General features: G+C 47.8%; 2 protein-coding genes across 4 annotated transcripts in view; both read left to right on the forward strand.

The window, feature by feature from the left end:
* The first annotated feature begins 2785 nt into the window (after window positions 1–2785).
* Window positions 2786–8779, forward strand: LOC139046641 (TNF receptor-associated factor 6-like). 2 transcript variants are annotated; one of them, XM_065434843.2, is made up of 3 exons: window positions 2786–3056; window positions 3110–3245; window positions 7262–8779. In XM_065434843.2, the coding sequence occupies exons 1-3, from the start codon at window positions 2968–2970 to the stop codon at window positions 8504–8506; spliced, it is 1470 nt and encodes a 489-aa protein (XP_065290915.1). In that variant the 5' UTR covers window positions 2786–2967; the 3' UTR covers window positions 8507–8779. The 2 variants fall into 2 exon arrangements, with proteins under 2 accessions (XP_065290915.1, XP_065290914.1); XM_065434842.1 differs by having other exon boundaries at window positions 2787–3245.
* Window positions 8780–9446: 667 nt separating this feature from the next.
* LOC135904201 (uncharacterized) overlaps window positions 9447–20232 on the forward strand; it is a 56063-nt gene continuing 45277 nt past the window's right edge. Inside the window, exon 1 of one of the 2 annotated variants that reach the window (XM_070527125.1) lies at window positions 9447–9517. The gene's annotated coding sequence lies outside the window, so the exon portion shown is untranslated. Of the gene's footprint in view, window positions 9518–18445; window positions 18491–20232 lie in introns of those variants that run through there. The other variant, XM_070527124.1, reaches the window with a different exon arrangement.

Consider the following 20232-nt stretch of genomic DNA (forward strand, 5'->3'; position numbering starts at 1 on the left):
CGGGTACGACTTGCCGTTGAATTGATGCCACGTCCTTACTGGTGTCTACACGAGTAGAGACGAGTGAGTAAACGAAAGTCAAATAACAACAAACGAGTACACACAAACACATAAGTAGAAATTCTAAACTATGTAAAAAACCAAACGTCGAGCTGGGAATTGTAGGCAACGTGGAAGCATTAAAGGTAATCAAGTGGTAAATTTACGAGCGTGGGGGTGAGTGAGCTGCGTTGGGGAAAGTTAGGTTAGTTTCGGCAATTGCAAGCTTGCCCGGACACACTTCGGGGCTCTGTACGAGCGTCGCGGGATGTTCGTAAAAACCGCCAACAAACAGAGCACATACCTTTGACAACATGCCGGCGAAATTAGAATGCTGTAGGGCGAGGCAGTGAGCTAAATTATGATGTTAAAAGTGTGATATTTATCGGAAGACAAGACCAAACCTTGCTGAAAAGGAAGTAGAGGGCGTGTTGGTCTGAAAATTTGAAGGAATAAAGTGCATTTCGAAGGGAAACAGCGTTCCTTTGGCCGCACAAACAGGTTCGCTGAAATTTGGGTTTGATACTGCGAGGCTGCACTGTCAGTACGCGCACCAACAACATGTGCTTTTCTCTGTACATACGCTGCATGCTCTAAACTTTATTTTGAGATTGCAAATGAGTTAAATAAAACGAGAACATGCAACACACGCGGTGCACACATGCGAGTAGCTCGTGGCAGCCTGTTGCTCCGCTTATTACAATCAACATCTATAGGAGCAATTTTTTCTGTGTATCTCTAGGAAATGGAAACAATGGGCAGCCATTTCTCGGCAGATTAGAGAACTGGGGAACGCAGCAACGAATAATTTTGGAGTAGTCACAGCAAAGAGGACAAGGCGTACGACGGCTGCTGACCGCGCACGTGTAAATAGGCCTCCTGCGGTGGGCTTGAAAATGTAGAAAAAAAAGACATGCATTTTAGATCTTTTCAGTCGCCAATCACACCTTAAGAAAACTGTTATATTGTTCCACAAGCTTTTGAATGACACTATTGGAAGAGCTTTTGCGGGCAGAGTTCTGCATTCGCTTCGCAGTTTTTGTCTTCGGCCTTTAACACTAAGTCGCAACCCGCCGTGGTGGCTTAGCGGCTATGGTGCTGCGCTACTAAGCACAAGGTTGCGGGATGAAATCCTGGCCGCGGGGCCCGCATCTCGATAGGGGCGGAGTGCAAAAACACCCGTGGTCCCGTTTATTGGCGGCATGTCAAAGATACCCAGGCGGTGAAAACTAATACGGAGTCCCCAACTACGGCGTGCCTCATAATCCTATCGTGGTTTTGGCAAGGTCAATCCAAATAGGTCACCGACATTCGGGTGAAAAGTGGTTCAGAACAAATTGCCACCGATATCAGCAAGGGTGGCTATGGGAGTAGCGATTGACGCGCCATTATATTTAGAGGTAACGTACATTGGGAAAGAAAGAAAAGCGTTTGTTTATTAAAGCGAGACACAGATCCATTCAACGCAAATAAAATTCCTAGTCAATTTTCCTAGTCAAGAAGAGACAACTCTATTTTATGTTAACATTATCAATAAATTCCTTTTTACAGCGCCCATCACAAGAGGGGCGTTGAGGCCGCTATCGCTTGCGGAGCAGTGCAGCTCTTAAAGTGTGCAGACAGGCGCGCTCGTAAAATTCACCTGTTAGAATACGCCTCCCTGACGAGTTGGGCTATTTCACTTGTCGATGTTTGTCTGAATTTGGCGACGCGGGTAACTTCATTGTTTCTCAGCCTGTTTTGTCAGACGTAGTGAGTTAGACCGCCAGATAATTGCTTACTTGAGTTGTTTTCGTGCCACTGCGCAGGTCAACTGTGCTTGGTGTTCGACTATAGAACCAGCACTCTACACCTAGAGCTTTCGTCGGCCTCCAAAGAAAGTATGTTGTGTTCAGGGATGAGATATCGCCACCCTTACAGCTGACCTTACATCGCTTTCCGCGCTGAAAGCTCGAAAGGGCGAAGCCGAATGGTGGGGTATTTGAATATACAGCTCTAATGACATGCCGCGAAAACAAATTTCGCGCCTTTGAGAACAAGATGACGTCATTTTTGTTTTTAACGGATACAGCATCACATTGGTTTTTCTTCCATCGGAAGTGTATCCTCCTCACAGAGATGGCGCTAAGTCCCATGAGCCACTTATCAACGGCCATGTTTTGAACGTATGGACTTCTATGGAAGCTTCGCTACCACGTATATTTAACTTGGTTTTGGCACGTGAAATCCCACAATCCAATCTTACCACCAAGCTGCACTTTTTTTCTGGTCGGCCGCTTGAGGTCACAAGAAATGGCACGTATTTTGGACAAGTTTATTCCAACGTTTGCGACTGATATAAATCAGCCTCATTACTGGATTCCTTAATAGGCGACAACGCTGCTGCCCACATTGTCGACGCAGCCAGAGCTACATATAACTTTTTCCCGTGAAGACCAACTAGCGGCGCCTAAAATGATTGTGAAGCGGGTTTGTCGTTATCGCGTTGATAGTCGCAAGAAGACTGAAAGGCGAGCTAGTTGGTTTGACTTCGCTGTGGACAGTTTTGTGCACGCTAAACGACGGGAACAAGAAAATGACTCAAAGACCACCGCAGAGTGTCAACTGAACTTTATTCCTAAAACAGCAAATATTCACCCTCGAGAACCAGCTCATGATCACCGCGCATGGGCAACAGAGCATCCATTACACGTGATAACAGCATTTAGAAATGCAGCATAATCAACACACTGTCCTCCATTATAGAGCAAGTTAATTTCACTGTCATTCAAAGCGATAGACGGGTGGCTAGCACATGCTCCTTGCAGTCTTATTGCAGCCTTGTTGTCTTACAGTCGCAAGGATACAGCACCGACGGCATTTTTTTCGTTCTGCAGAACTGTTGGTAATGCGTTAGCGCTTCGACGGATCTGCCGTGCCTGATGGCTCATGAAATCCAGCGCTATACTCTGTTCGGTTTTTCCAAGGAAGTGGACTGGCGAACTTTGCATTTCGTCGATTCCATACCGGCACAACGAGTATGCAGTGCATGTGGTCTGCTGCCCAGGGTGACCGTCATTCTACCGTGCAGGCACGTGCTGTGCAACACCTGCTACGAGCAGTCGCTGGTCGCCGATCCACAAGCCTGTCCACTCGACGGTGGCCCGTTTCTTGAAGACAACGTTCAGTGGGGAGACTTTCCTTTGGAAAACCTGCTGAGGCGGAAGGTAAGAAAAAAAAGTGCGGGAAAAAATATTTCGTGTCTCTGTATTATCCTGAAATGGCTGTCGTAGCTTATTGAAGCGAGGCAGAAAGCAAACTGGGAGTGCAGTTAAAGTAATCCCGGTAGAACCAACGTTGGGTTAACTTTTTAAGTGACGCTCTGCACAGTTCAGTGGCGAAAGCCTCCCTTTACCACCGTGTTGGGCATTGCAGAGAAAGCGGAGCTTCTACTCAGCATTCAAGGGTGGTAATCAAAAGACATGATGTACTTGACATGGTCGACATGCGCCTCAGCCGTACAGCACTATGACAGAACCGATATTCAGGTCCAGCGCACAAGTACAATTGATGCGAAGCGAAGCTTTCGTAAGACGGTTAGTGAACTTCTGTACAAGTAATGGCGATGCGTACAGTTTTCTTTACTTCATTTCTATGGAAGGACTGATCTCATGGAGTATGTATGCTTATCCACCACAACGGTAACAACTTTATTTTTTAGCATTATCTATGATTACAGTGCATGTTTCACAAGCTTGGCACAAGGGCAAACTCCACGTCGGGTGGATGCACAGCGTCAGACTTATACGCAGTGGTGTGGCGAGCATGAAGGTAATGCATGATGCTTGTTTCGAGAAGAATGGTGACAGCCTTGTCAGAGAAAAGTACTACATGTTTCAAGCAACATTTCAGGGTTCTGTACCTTCTGCGCCACAGTAGGACGTTGTAAGGATCGTAATAGCGCAACACAAGACGGGGACAAAGGGATGGTAAAGAACGACTAAACTGCGCTGTTAGAATTCAATGTAAGGTTCGTAACAACGCAACACAAGACACAGACAAATCGATGGTAAAAAACGACAACACGGCGTTGTTTGAATTCATTGTTAGGTTCGTAAAAGCGAAACACAAGACACGGACAAAAGAATGCTAAAAAAACGACAACATCGTGCTGTTAGAATTCATTGTAAGATTTGTAACAGCGCAAGACAAGACACATAAAAAATGATAGTAAAAAACGACAACACCGCGCTGTTAGAATTCATTGTAAGATTTGTAACAGCGCAACACAAGACACATACAACATGATGGTAAAAAATGACAACACGGCGCTGGTTAGAAGTCATTGTGAGGTTCGTAACAGCGCAACGCAAGACACGGGCAAGAGGATGGTAAAAAACGACAACACGGCGACGTGGTTCTCCGACTCGTTTGAATTACTTCACATCCCGTAAATATTTCCAATAACTGGCTAAAGCAGCTCGAAATTGTCAACAACGCACGATGACAATGCATTCCAGTACCTCTATGCCTGCGCGCACAAGCCAGAAAGAAGGAAAGGCTCGCCGCGCGCTGACTGCCAGTCCTTCCCTCGTCACCCGAAGCAAAGCTTTATATACTGTAAAATATTTCGGTTGCGATAGCAATTATATCGACAATCAAGAGAACCACCGCCGCCGCCAACGACGTCGTCGTGTCGTTGCGTATAAAGTCCAAGTACGGTCACATTGTGACCGTGCCTCGTATGCTATGTGTGCGAGTTAAAGCGTGCGAAGGTAAGCCGAGGGCGGCGGCCCGATCTCGCGCTAAAGGGGAGAAAGTGCGGAGGAAGCGCGGCGTCTTCCATCGCACGCGATGGAAGACGCCGCGCTTCCATCGCAGGGGAGGGTAGGGTAGGTAGGCGCTCTAGTCCGTCTGCGGCTGCGTATGACACGGCTGAGCGCAGCCGCCACGGGCCCTATCTTGAAAGCAATTTGCGATGGGGGGACAGAGTCTAGGTGCGCCGAGGGCTGATAGCTTCGTAGGCGCTCTGTCCTCGCCGCTTACTTCGCGTTGAAGCCAGAGGTTGAAACGCGAAGGTTAATTCACTCGCTGCTGCCGTCGCTGCCGCTGTTCGTCACGGCAGCATTTTGACAGCGAATGTCCGCAATCATAGAGTAAGAAGTGTTCATGCTTGTCTGTGCACGCGGGACACGATGCTTGTTAATTTAGTCAGAAAGCGAATGTTTGTATGTTTATACGGCCGATGAAGCTGCTATCGTTACTTCGTATAGCTGTGCAATTATTTGCTACCGCAATTGATGTCTCGCCTCTCAGGCGGAGCTGCGGCTTTTGTACAGAACTGCCATCTAAAACACCGTTTTGGTAATTCACAACTTATTATCTGTAGAGTGCAGAGTATGAGAACGGACTTGATGTTTCTTCTCAATGTTGTATAGCAGAGTTTGTATTAAAGCATATTTCATATTCGAATTATAGTGACAAAACAGAAACTTCATAGCTTAATCAGCCATACATTGTGTGCCCCAGCTAATGTTATCTAATGGATTAAAAGAAAAAAAATGTTTACAAAACACGGTGCAAGATACGATTTTAACACCTACGGCGCTATGTCGCCAGAGCTCTGACGACCGAGCATCGTAGGTCTTTTAATGGTATGTTGTACCATGCTTTTTAATCCTTTTTTTTTACTCTGTAGAGTTTGGTTAACGTTGTCTGTTGCACACGGTCGGTTATAAGGAATTAGCAGCTTCTTTTGCCTAGCGTGTCCTTTGTGCACGATTCCTCGGAGCAGCATTTGCGTTTGAAGTGTGACGCTCATGTTCACGTAAACACGAGCATGCGTTCTTCTGAGTACTGCCTCATCGTTTGTGCTGAGTGCGATTTAAAAAAGGGCGTATTTATTATACTTGACGACCAATGCTGTCAAAATGTTCATGCCAGTGTTGATAAGCCAATGTTGATATACCAGTGTCAGATGAGAGTCAGATTGAAAATGGAACCTTGTACAGAAGACAGCTCTACGCCACTTGGTGAGTTGCATGTGGACCACCTAGGTGTGCGCTGTTGTACTAGTGCTGCTGGTAATTTTGTCGTTGGCACGAGGAACGCTAGTCAAACCTTAATGAAGTCGCACCACGTCGAAGCCTTCAAATCTGCACTTTTCTGCTCGATAACCGGAAGTTACGGTTTGGGGGCATTTGTCGACGCGCGTCCCCATTGCGGAAGCTTATCAGGTGGCACTTGCTAACGCTAGCAAGAATAAAGAATAAAATGAAAGAATAAATAATGAAGTGTTTATTTCGACACGAAATGTCGCGAAACGCTGTAAAAAAAAGCCATAATTGGCTTCTTGATGTACTGGGTTCCATAAACGTAACAAGTGCGGCACGCGAGTGCGGGTCGTTTTGAATGCATTCATAGTAACCTACTGAATACATACATGATGCACACGTAATTCTTGTTTATAAAATGTCGAAGAGGTTCAAGTGAATGGCTATTGTGTGAGGAACAAAAATCATAAGGCTGTACGTAAGTACATGGTTATCGTACGTACATGGTTATCGACGAGATGAGAACATGTTAGAACGCTTACGTACACAGCGCTTCAGTGATGCATTTGTGAAAAAGCATAGCGAACAAGGAAGCGACACAACGAAGTACTATTTCATCTTTGGTGGCAACTTTTGTGTTTCAAGATAAAATGATACTTTCGTACAATAACATTTATGCGCTATTCAAGTAACTCAGGTATGTTACTCACGCTATACTTTTCCTTTGCCACAGTTGTTGAATTGTTTAGAGAGTTGACAGCGTAGCTTTCACCCACCGTATCTGCTCCTGAAACGAGGCATGCGTCTGATATCATTTATGCACTTTAAACTTTTTCCTGCTGGGTAACATTGATCAGTGAGGCAAAATGTCTATTGCTCTTGCAGTCTGCTTCATGTTTGTCAAGTCGTAAATTGTGATAAAGTTGAACTCGGACCTCATGACTGCTGTGGCAGTTAGCAATCTGCGTGGTTGAGAATCAGAAATGCTGAGAAACTACGACCATCACTTTTGTGCCACTCTTTACAGAACTGCAGATTGATTTACAGTAATTTAGTAAACGTTTGTGCAGTTGACTCTAAACAGTATTCTAACTTGTAATAACTAGTATTTCCAGGTGAGCAACCGCACATTTGCGTTGATTTTCGGAGTTATTAGGTGCTGCTGCAAAATAACATTTTCTGTGTTGCAGGTAAAGTGTTGGAATGAAGACAATGGCTGCGAGGTGGTGATGGCTGCGTCAGACATGCCCACACACTTTTACGAAGACTGTGCTTACCACTCTGCGCGCTGTTCTAAGTGCTTGGCGTTCGTCTGGCTCTGTAATATGTGCGCGCACCGCAGAAGTAACTGCAGCTCTCATTCTGTGCAGAGCAAGCGTGTAAATCGGAAGCCATTGGTCGACTCAATGCAGGAAGCAATGCTCGCTGCTTTGGAGACAATATTGGAAGAACGGGTTGCGGAAATGAGGTCTGGGCTTGATCAGGTTGCGCGAAACAGCAACGCCCACTACGATAAATTGAACGAAGTTTCACACATTCTAAATGCGTTAAGAGAGACGGTGATACAGTCATCACAACAGCAAGCCCGTGCCACTAATGAAGTCACGATTGCCTACGTTACCCAAATTAAAGAAGGCTTAGCCGCGCAAGGCAAGAAGCTTAACGATGTTTTGCAAATTATGAGCGATTTAGGTGGAAAAGTCGCAGTTTTGGAAGGCACGGCAACGAAATGTCTCGAGGAGCTGGGACAGACCAATGCCGACTTAAGGCAATATTTCAACACCGATGAAAACCTACTAAAGAAAGTTTCACAAAGGGTGCAGGCCCTTGAAGGTGTTTTTGTGAAAGCGTTGGAACGGGCAACTCAGACGATCTGCATTAAGTGCGAAAATACCGCTGTCCGCATTGCTGCATCAAAGACCAGTGAAACGGAATGCGGTCAAAAGGAATCGGCTGTGAGAAAAGATCACCTCCTCGGACAGAATACACTAGACGTTTCAAGCTACGAGTTTTATGTTAAGGGACTCAAATCACTAAAAGAAAACGCGATAGCAGTGGGTTGGGCCAGTTATTCTAGTGATGCGATTTACCTGTGCGGCTATTACATCTCTCCGGGGGTGTGTCTTATGAAAACTGAGAGCTCTGTGTCAGTGCGTGCGTTTATACAGCTTCACAAGGGAGTCATCGATGAGTTCCTGCAATGGCCATTCAATCAGATCATCAAGCTCAGTTTCATAGGTCAGTCGAAGAGCAGCCGGGAGTTGCCGGCGCAGACTGGTAGTAGTCTCGAGTTTTACGGCAGGCCTACAGGAAAGAGTAATAAAGCAGGTTACATAAACCATTCCTGTGACATTGAAGATCTGGAATCTGAAGGCTACGCGAAGGGCGACCAGCTCTGGGTAAAGTTTGAGCTTCTGTCTCCGGCTCAAAAATAAAGCCTCTACAGGTGCTGTCACGTTTCTCATGTTGTATCATAGGACTTAGATCACTATGTATTAGTGTCGTTTGTTAGGCGGACGTAATTAGATGTGTCAATATGGAAAACGTGAACAAATACTGGAGAAAGTATTCTGAGTGGTAATTATTATTGGCGATTTGTAGGAGGATGCCTGTATGCTTCACCAGTTTCCATTTTTTAATTTTTTCTGTATCGTTCATGTGTGACCCTTTCCAACGAATATGCGTTAAAAATAAAGTGTGGAAAAGAACTGGTGGCTCTTCTTCTGAATGCTCCTGAGCTTAGGTCCTATTCTAATTGCTAATAAGGGTGATTCATTTACCTTGTGATTTCACGCAAGGTTGACTGGAAGCAAGGCTTAAACTGAAAGCTCTGCTCGTTGGAAACTAGGCAATCGTAACAATTACCGTGCTTCTAGGACAAAGTACTCCAGGAGAGAAAAGATTAAGAAGGGACATGGGCAGACGAGTAACCTGTTACAGGCCCTGTTCATCTCTCTTCGAGTATTTGATTGTACTGCAAGCACTGAATATTTCAAATCTACTCAAAAACCGTTTTCATTTCCGTGATAATATCGACCGTTTCAATATCCGAAGAAATACGTGAGCTTAAAGGATACATTCATGAATGGTGATCTTGCACATTGTCAAGCCATTTGTTTTGGATCAGCTATAGCTTTCTATATATTGCCGTTGCAATAAGTCGGTCAGTCTTATGATGGATGAAATGCAGGTCGCCACCTGGCTTCTTTTCAATTACGTTGGCGAGCCAATTGTGACTTTTTGTTCTACGACTAGGAACGTAAACGTCTTGACCAGTCTACACCGCTACCTATGCAGCACTCACATCCAAGAGCAGCGGCAGATCGCCACATGAAAATTACTTATGTTCACTTCGCTCAAGCCTAACATATGTCACAGAAGTCGTAGCCTCTGCACAGTAAGCAGTCGAGCGGAAAACAGCGACAAGCGTGACATGCATTTTAAATGTGAGTAAACATACGTACGTGGGCAGCCTACTGGTAACGTGACTGTGTCTAATGAGCCGCGAGGGAGGAAGACGAAGTGATTCTTGTAGAGACCACTGTTCCTTCGCGATGCAGTATTTTCGGCTTTTTCACGCGTTTTACTGGGAGACGCCGCTCCCACTGCCACGGCGATAGAAGTGGCGTCGGCAGAATGCCGACGCTACGTGAATGCTTCGGCAGGAACTGACCCGAGGAAGAGTCACATTTACTGACAGCGAGGACACTCTGTTGTACTCCTGCTCCTGTCGGCAATGCTATCAATGCTATTTCCTGTCGGCAATGCTATCATGCTGATAACGCGCGTGCCGTTCGTTACTGGGATGTACCGGGCTCGCAGCGTTAAAGAAAGGAAACGCATCAAGGCAGATGACTATTATTGTTGTGTGGCAAAAGGGGCACGCCAAAGGGTGTAAACTGTTCTTAGAATATACGAGAGATGCCATCGTGGACGGCTTTGATATTGATCTATCGATTTCGTTAAGGTGCCCCCAATCATTTCCTTGGTGGCCTTGGTATCCGCACTCATGCGCACTCAATCGAGATGTGCTTGAGCATTAAGGCATATGCATGGATATGTTGGTTTTGCACCTTGACGCAAAAGTCGCGACGCAAGAATTGAGCAAGCTATCTCTGTGTCGTCATCCGTTAGCATGATATGGCCGAAGGTGCTCGCAATATTACGTCACAATTACTGGCCTCCGGGCCAGGTACAGCCTTGGTATGACATACAGAGTACTTGCAGTTACTTCCCAAAGCAGTCTTCTGTCATGCGTATCAACGTGCGTAAAGGAAGACTGCTATTTAAAATTATCGTGCAGTAATATATGCGGCATCTGTGTGTTCTCCATATTGTCTACCACGTTGCCGTTCCGCCTTTTTAATGTAGCCGCAACGTAGTCTAGCAGGTGTAGAACGACATAAAGGCTACCCACATACTCAATGACCTCAACGACGTGACACTTACTTCTATTCAAGAGTTTAGCGACTGCCAAGGACATCCCTAACGAATGTTATATAATAATTTGTGGAGTTTTACGTGCCAAAAGCATGATCTCATTATGAGGCTCGTGTGAGCATCGTAGCAGGGGATTCCGGAATTTAGACCACTTGGGGTTCTTTAACGTGCGCGTAACCCTAAGTACACCGGTGTGTTCGCATTTCATACCCCTGGAATTACAGTTTCCGTGGCTCGGATTTGACCCCCCGACCTCGTGATTACCAGCTGAACCCAATAAAAACTAAGCGATTACGGGGGGTAAGCAATGTTGGCACTTCGAGGACGGAGGCAGTCGGCACGTGGGGCAATTCTCATCCTCACTGCCCGAGGATCCGTACAAACCATTGAATTATGACACCGTGGAGTGAACTGTATTTAATGTGGTGGAGTCCGCGTCTAGTATTTCAGACCCGAATCACCCCGTAACGACTGAAGGCCAGGCACCTTGCTTATACGTGCAGTCGCCTGAGAGCTGCCGGGCGCTGGCGTCGGCCACAGGACCTACGTACTTGACCTCTCTTCAACACTTACCGACATTCTCGCCTTATTTCACGCCATATGGTTTTAGATGAACTGCATCAACAGCCAATTGTGGCAAAATTTGGCTACCCTGTCAACGTTATGGTTTCTTAACCTTAGGTCACCTTTTACATTTAAGCTCTCCAAATATGCCCGCATTTTTGTCGACCCAGCTCGGTTCAAATTTTTGAGGATGTTTATTAGACGTTGAAACCATAGCAAGTCCCTCTGACCACGCAGCTCAAGAAGTTGTTTAATTTTCCTGAGGTTTTGTGCACGCTTCTGCCTTCTTGCCGTTCATCAGCCTTCTGATTTCTCTGTGACTTGTATCCCATTTTGACTACTACGATCTCATGGAAATTGGCAGTGACGTAGTGGCCATGGGATTGAAGCCGTTTAAATCAATTATACCGTGGGTAGAACAGCCGCTCACTGCGAATTAAAATATTGCAATAATGAGTGCTATCCTTAAGCATACAAAAAATAATAGTGTAAAAATCATATGCGGGTCCCACGCACTGTGCGAATCGATGTACGCGAACCTTTCTGTGCTGTTTGCTCTGATTGACGTCAATTAGCAGTAATGCTGACTGCGAATGTATGATTTCTGCAGCGTACAGTACAATACGAGAGTAGTGAGTTGATGATAAATGTTACTTTGAGTGCACTACTGCTTGTTCCTGTATAGTACACAACATACAGCTAGCCATGTTTGCTAGAGGCGTTGTTGTGCGCCACTATTTGTAACCGGTGAGAGCATTACGCATTGTCATTGCTTCACATGGCATATTGCATCGAGGCAGACGTGTTGGCAGAACTATGGTGCTCCACGTGCCAAAACACTATCGGATTATGAGGCACGCCGTAGCGGCGTACTCTGCATTAACTTTGATGCCCTGGTTTTCTTTAACGTGTTCCGAAATCAGACGACCGTTATTGTATTTCGCTCCTGGGTAAAGCCGACTCCCACGGCGGGGATCGAAGCCGTGACATCGAGCAATGCTATAGCCGTCAAGCTACTGCGGCGGACACAGAAGTGTTTTTTGACGTGCTAGCACTTCGGTAGTGTCACCTATACCCTACTGTAATTAATTGCGGCTTTGCGCCTACACGCCCTGTGTCAGAGACAGGAATAGAGCAGTGTGGGTGAGAGAGCAAACGGGGACAGCCAATGTCCTAATTGATATTAAGAAAGAAAACAGAGCTGGGAATACCATGTAATGCATAGGATGGATAAGCGGTGGACTATTAGAGTTGTGGAATGGATGCCAAGTTAAGGGAAACGCAGTTGAGGATGGCAGAAAACTAGGTGAATTAATGAAATAAGAAATTCGCAGGCGCAAGTTAGAATCAGTCGGCGCAGGTGAAAGGTTTTGGATTTCGCAGGAAGAGGCCCTCATCCTGCAATGCACAGCAACATAGGCCGATGATGATGATAATGCGCCCACTTTATGTGAGAGATCTGCGTTCATGACGGGCGGGCTATAGGTGTTAACGGTGGTTGTCGTCGTGGAAAAAAGTGTGCAGAAAGTCCACTGCAACTGTCTACGTATGCTGAAGATACGCCGCAATTCCAGTTGTTTCACCCCCAAATAGTCCACTCCCAAATTTCAAGCTGGCCCACCTCCAACTTTATGTTGCCCCCACCCTCCCCAACCTTCAACTAGGCCCACTCCTACATTTCAGTTGGCCCACCCCCAAATTTCAGTTGACTCACCCCTACTATTGTCTTCCGCATGCATTGTTTATGCCCAAGCTATGTTTATTTGGCAGGAAACAACTGGTAATGGGGTCTTTTACGATTCCTGACAATCTAGAATAGACATTTGGCAAGCGTAGCACTAAAATATTAGCTGATACATTTAGTAACCAAATTCAATGTCAGCAATGAAAAATTATTGGCAATTCGCTAATCATATTCGAAACAACATGCACTTGATCTAATTCATATAGGAGAAAATGTCTTTTTATAATGTTGTGGAAGGATAGTTGGACGCCGTTTATATGCTCTCGCGTGAAGAGTCATCTGAGAGAGAGAGAGATAGACAGAGAGATAGAGAGAGATATATACTTTATTTGAAAGAAGGCAGAGAGGTCGGCTTGAGCTAGCGCTCTCTAGCATGCTACTCTGCACAGGGGGAGGGGGAACGTGGACATAAAGGTGTGGTGGGGAATGGTGATGACATAAAAAAATGGATGCACAACGGTGAAAGCAAGTTCCACATTTTGTTGATGAACATTCATAAATGTCGCCCATGAAGCCACTACTTGGCTCTGTATCTTGTCTGTAGCCAGGAGATGAAATGAACCTTCAGGATAAGGCGCTAAGACGAAGCTGGGTGTGTGGGCTTCTTCTGCGTGAGCAGCACAGGAGTGAAGCAAAATCTTTACAGCGTGTCAAAAGCTGCGATAAGCGGCTCGAGTCAATGCACGTGATCATCTGTAGTCTCCAGAATCCGGCCCCTAATGTGCCCTGCAGGTTCTTCAACAAGAACTACCACGCCCTCATCGCTCCCCGGTGCGGCCTCGGCAGCGGCAGTCCAGTCAAGTGTAGTCACCCTCGAAGGTATTTATGCTACGATACAGCAGATGCTTTACCAGATGGGCGAATTAAACAATAAAGTCAAGGAGAACACACTAAGCCATGAAGACCTTGAAAGAAGAATACGCAAGGTTGAGTTTGGCTCGCGCAAGTGGGTCGACGACGAGATCAGCAACCCACGCATCAAGGCGTACAGGCGCATAAACAACACGGGTGACGTCAGGGACGCCGACAACTGCGACGACGGTGGCATGAACGTCAGCAATGGCTAACACCACACGCAGCGCGCCCGAACACCTCGAGATCTGGCAGTGGAATTGTCGCTCTTTCAACAAGAAGGCAAGTTCACTCCAACTCTTCATCCAAAATCACCTATACCCCCCCGACGTCATCTGCCTTCAGGAGGTCGGGAACCAGCCGATCAGGCTACGGGGTTACTACGTAATTAAACACGCGGGATCACCGAAGGTCGCGGTTTTAGTTCACAAAACGGTGACGGCCGTGGGACAACATTATCAACATCATGACAATAATCACGTGCTAGTGGTAGTCCTCCCGCAAAAGAGGGGTAGACGTAGCACTTTGATCCTGAATTTGTACAGTACGCCGAGGACTGAGAAAGACGACTTCCGCAACATTATTTATGACAGCGTGAGAGCCGCTGGCTGCAACCAGCTGGTAGTTGTGGGAGACATGAACGCTAGACACACGACTTGGTGCTACCAACAAGACACGCAAAAGGGAAGGTCGCTCCTCGATGCGGTTGACCAAATGGGCCTCGAATTGATAACCAACCTCCTCCAACAAACCCGAGTAGGCAACAGTGTATGTCGAGACACGTTTCCGGACCTGTCATTTGTCAAAAACGTAAGGGAATACTCATGGGCGCACCTGGGCAAAACATTGGGCAGCGATCACTATATCCTCAGCATCTTGGTATCCACGCCGAAACTCAAGAGAACAATTGGCGAAATTAGGCTTACGGACTGGGAGGCATTCAGGCAGTACCACCCGCCCGAAAATGGTATAACGGACATAGCGGAATGGATGCAGCACCTCTGGGACGCCCATATCCAAACCACTAAAACCATCCAGCGCACGGTCGAGACGCCCGAAGTCGACCGCCGGCTCTTGCACCTGTGGGAAGCCCGTAACGGCCTCCTCAAACAGTGGAAGCGACAGCGGTTAAACCGGAAACTACGTCTACGAATCGAGAAAATAACAGACGATGCCACAAATTACGCAAACGAGTTGACGCAGCAAAATTGGGTACAGTTTTGCACCTCGCTTAAGGGTACCTTGAGTACGGCGCAGACGTGGGCCAACCTACGCTGCCTGATCGAGCCCGACAAGGCGAAATCGACAACCAGTCGGACGCTTCTAGAAATCGCCCACAAGTTCCCCGGAAACGACCAGGATCTGATTGACGCCCTAAAAACCAGATACCTGGGTAGCGACCCTATACAACCCTGCCTCCTAAAATATGAAGGAGAACCAAGACCAGAACTGGACGCTCCCATCACGGAGGAAGAGGTGTATGGCGCGGCACGAGCCTCACAGCGCAACACTGCTCCCGGAATTGACAGAATCACCAATGCCATGATTAGAAACCTGAGCCCCATGCACATCCAGGACTTGACCGAATACCTAAACGAGGAACTCTGGAGCAAGGGCCACGTACCGAACGAGTGGAAACACGCGGAAATCGTGACCATACCCAAACCCGGCAAGAAGCCCGCGATCGACGCCCTGCGTCCTATCTCGCTGACTTCGTGCCTCGGCAAGCTGTACGAGAGGGTCATCGAAACCCGCCTCCAACATTACATAGAGGACGGTGACCTCTTCCCGCACACCATACTTGGCTTCAGGCCGGGACTTTCTGCTCAAGATGCGTTCCTACTCCTTAGGGAAGAAGTTCTCAAGGGCATCCCGAAGGGAGGAGAACACCTCCTGCTCGCACTCGACCTAAAAGGAGCCTTCGATAACATCTCCCACGAGGCCATTCTCAAGGGACTGAACGACATCAGCTGCGGGGAGCGCACCTTTAATTACGTTAAATCGTTCCTGACGGGCCGGACGGCAACCATCGGAATAGCCAAGACTCGATCGATTACGATCGACGTGCCGAACAAAGGAACACGGCAAGGGGCAATAATCTCCCCGATTCTATTCAATGTCGCGATGCCAGCGCTGACCAAAGAGCTGCGGAAGATCCCCGACCTAGGTTACGCCCTGTACGCGGACGACATCACGCTCTGGTCCACCAAGGGTTCCCAAGCATGAAAAGAGGCGACCCTTCAAGAGGCCGCGACGGCCGTGGAGAGATTTGCGGCAGCGAGCGGGATGCGTTGTGCGCCCGAAAAGTCCGAAGTGATCCGGGTGCACGGAGGAGGAATCTACAAGTCCCCCGGCCCTATCGACCTCTATCTTGAGGGCCAGAAGATAACGGAAGGCAATAAGACTAGGATTCTGGGTTTTTGGATCCAGAGCAACCTGAAAGCCTCCCACACCATCCCAACCCTAAGGTCTGCCACCAACCAGATCTCGCGGATTATAAAACGAGTTACAAGAAGCCGTAAGGGCATGCGAGAAGAGGACACGCTTCGCCTCGTCCAGGCTCTGGTGATCAGCAGAATAACGTATAGCATGCCGTATCACTATCACTCGCTAAGCAAACGCCACCAAGAACAAGTCGATGCTATCATCAGAGGCGCGTACAAAACCGCCCTGGGTCTCCCTGTCACCACCTCAAACGAGAAGTTAGTGGCCCTCGGGATCCACAACACCTTCGCTGAGCTGTCGGACGCGGTTATGGCTTCGCAAAAGGCCAGACTACAGAACACGTCAGCGGGCAGAGCCATCCTCCACCGGACTGGAACGGCAACGGAGCTCCGTGCCCTCGATGGGCAACGATCACTCCCGCCTGAGGTCAGTGGCAAGATCAAGGCGAACCCGATACCGAAGCACATGAGTCATGAACTCCATGAAGGACGACGCAAAGCTGGTGTCGAGAGACAGCGCCGACAATTCAAGGGCGACCCGTACGTAGCGTACGTGGACGTGGCGGCGTACCCTGTAGGGGGCCTCTTCGCGGTAGCCGCCATGAACGGGAGAGAAAGCTCCTTGACCCTCGCGGCCTCCGTAAGGGCAGAGACCCCAGCTGCGGCTGAGACCATAGCCGCGGCGCTGGTTATAAAGCAAGAAGACAGGATAGGCAGGGAAGTCCATGTCCTTGCCGACTCGCAACAGGCCTGCCGTAACTTTATGAACGGACGAACACCGCTGCTCGCGGCTCAGGTTCTAGGCCCGAGGCTGCAAGAATACCATCAAATCACGTGGACGCCGGGTCACGCGGGTCTGGAGGGGAACGAAAGGGCGAATGCCCGAGCTCGAGCGCTAATCAACCGAGCGGGGCAAGACCAATCGTCTCATCAATCCCCACCCTTTACCTTCATGCCCCTGCCATCCAATTACTGCGACCGACTCGAGATCCAGTGACTCAACCGCAGGATTTATCCTCCGCCTCACAAAAAGTTCAGCCCTGAAGATGCCGTAGCTCTCCGACTTATACAGACCAACACATTTCCAAACCTACACAGATACAGTAAAATGTTCCCACATACATATCGCGGCATCTGCCCCTGGTGCGGCGACACATGCCCTACACTCTTTCACATCTCGTGGGGGTGCGAGGGCAAACCTCAACACTTAAAGACTCCTAGCACGTCATTTGAGCGGTGGGAGGTACAGCTGACCGGCGATACCCTGGCGGGACATGAAGCTCTCGTCCAGCAAGTACGTCGAGCAGCCATAGCCAGTGGAGTCCTGGAATGAGGACACCACCCACTCGACCTCAAGAGCAACCACCTCGATGGTCCGAATAAATGTTTTCTCTCTCTCTCTCTCTTCAACATTTCCTGAACGCGTTCCTTCTCAACATGTCCCTCTCCTTGCTTGCCCGTTGTGTCGCCGGTTTCATTGGGGATATCGTTTTTGGCTTCATAGCGCAGAGGACTACTAGGGCCCGCTGTCATGGCCATGCGTGTTCAGGGCAGCAAAGACAATTCAGTGTCTGCATCAGCCGGTGGAGGCGAAGACTCGCCGCGTGCTCTCGCCGACCTTGCATTCACCATAAGTGTGATTACTGTCCTTGTTGCACACACAGGCAGAGGTGGTCATGGTGCCTGCGCCCCGCGATGCTGTTCTTCTGGAATGGTTTTGTGGCGTTTCCTTCGAGAGCGTTGTTCACTTTGCTGAACTGATTGACTAGGCTCTTTACGGGAAAATTGGTCTTTTGCCATTTTTCGAGGAATACGAGCTTCGTGTTGCATTTTCGGGCATTCCTTCAAGGTCGCTTCGTGAGAGGCTTCGAGTCGGTTCTTGAATTGCTTTGTGAGAACCTTGGTGATTTAGGAAGAAGCTCGAGAGCTAGTTAAGGACCACGCAAAGAGCAATGGAATGAAAATTGTTAGGCTTAACCTTAGGAGACCGGAAGAGGGTGGTGTGGGTAAGACAGCAAACAGGAATCTCCGATATTCTAGTTGACATTAGGAGAAAAAAAATGAAGCTGGGCAGGTGGTGTGACGCGTAGGCTAGATAACTGGTGGACCATTTCAGTTACAGAATGGCTTCCAAGGGAAGGGAAGTGCAGTTGAAGAGAGCAGAAAATTAGGTGAGGTACTGAAAATAGGAAATTTGCAGGTGCAAATTGGAATCAGCTAGTGCAAGACAGGGGTATTGCAAAATCGCTGGGAGAGGCCTTCATCCTGCAGCGTACATAATGCAGGTGGACGATGATGATGACGTTGATAGAAATGATAATCATCATCAACATGCTGCAAGAAATCGAGAGACGGGGTTGGGCTTGGCACCATATGTACGTACTGCTTCTTGGCATATCGCCGTTGTGACCTTGTCTCATTGTACCACCCGATTCTTGGCCGCAACAGATCCCGTTGTGGGTATCTGCAGTTGTGGGTATCTGCAATCGGCATCATCAGAATTACCAGGGGGCAAATATCACAAATAGGTAGTTGCCATTAGCGTGATATGCATCGTGAGGTTCTTATCCGATCCCTCATAGTGCGCATGTGCCATATTATGGAATTCATTATATCAATGCACAGACACGCTTCTTAACCAAACTCCATTGCAGGAATGTACCGTAATTGGGGAACCATAATCATCAACAGCGCCATAGTGTGGACATCGTAATCATCCTAATCAGCACGCAACGGTTGTTTGAAAGAGCTAGTTGTCGTAGGAAGGATACGCATGACCCACGTCTTGGTGGACCGGCGTTCTGCAAGTGTGCCATAGTATGGGAGGCAATCATAATCATCAACACGCGGTGATCTTCGCGATGTAGTAGTACCAGCAAACTTTTATCGCACAAAATATGACGAGTGGCCTTCAGGCTGGTCGGGGCCCTCATTCTAGGGCTCCGCTGGCCTGAGCTCTTCGGCTAGAGCTTGTTGGCGTGTTGGCACAAGAGAAATGTACACGCGATTTCTGTGATCAATTTTGAATCACAATGTTCATTTGCAACAAGAAGGTAATAAAGAAAATAAAAGAGGTTGTGGCCCAATAGCTAGAGCATTGGGCCGCTGCGCTAGTGTGCGGCATTCAACACCCGCCGCAGGACGCATATTTTAGAGTACATCTCTTAGGTGTGCATTGCTGCAGTGAGCATCGGCGGCGTAACCGAGCGAACGAGCCCAGCGAAAGAATGAAAGAGCGAACGCCCAGTGCGAGATGAAACACACGAGCCGCGAACGGCGTAGACCGATGAGCGCGGCCCCTTCAGTGGCGTGTGCGCGAGAAACTGGTGTCATGAGGACCAACCCGACCGCTCGATGCGCACTCGTATCTGGTCACTGCTGAACTGCTCGCTTCGTACTATCGTCTGCTCGCGTGAGCTCGTGCTCCCGCATGGTTGGTTTGCTTGGTTTAGCCTCGTTCGTGCCTGTTTCGATTGTCCTGGTTTGTAATTGTTTTGTGATCTGAGTGTACGCGCGACGCGAATTCCGCAGGACTTTTTGGAAGTCAGGCTGCACCAGCGATTTGACTAGAACCTTCGATAAGTTGCGCATAAAAGCCGAAGCGCTTGACTCGCAGATCAGATTTTCGACGATTTTCGACTCTGCTATATGTCTCACTCAATTTCTTGACCTCAATATATCGTGAAATAAAAACGAATATAGAGCTGCGCTCAACTTTCCCATTAGGGAGAGTATCGCAGTCGTCAGCGAAAGTCTTTAGTCAATGCAAATCTACTCGGTGACAAACGAAACAGCGACAGGCAGGCAGGCAGGCCAACTCAGCCGAAAGCATGGCATACTAGACAGAGAATGGCTCGCTTCAGACAGCTTCAGACAAGACCCACAGAAATCTTCCAACTAATCTCGGTTAATTTTAATAATCAACCATGAAAAGCATAACAACGTGAATAAGGAAGACAGGGCCCCTGCATGGTAGTTCTTTAAAGTGTGAATAAATGCAATGAAAAAAGACCAATGCGTATGCTTACACAGGTGAATATAAATGAGACATAAGCTATGCTATGAGGGTTGATTTTTTTTTCTCTTAGGAGAAGTAAGTATTACAATGTAATAAAAT

This window comes from Dermacentor albipictus, chromosome 10, assembly GCF_038994185.2.
Source record: "Dermacentor albipictus isolate Rhodes 1998 colony chromosome 10, USDA_Dalb.pri_finalv2, whole genome shotgun sequence".
NCBI classification, from domain to species: Eukaryota; Metazoa; Arthropoda; class Arachnida; order Ixodida; family Ixodidae; genus Dermacentor; species Dermacentor albipictus.

Bases quoted from the DNA above. Each gene is read 5' to 3' on its own strand.
- LOC139046641 (XM_065434842.1), top strand. From the start codon at position 2,961: ATGGCTCATGAAATCCAGCGCTATACTCTGTTCGGTTTTTCCAAGGAA. The intron at 3,246-7,261 runs GTAAGAAAAAAA...TCTGTGTTGCAG, and splicing joins AAAACCTGCTGAGGCGGAAG to GTAAAGTGTTGGAATGAAGA.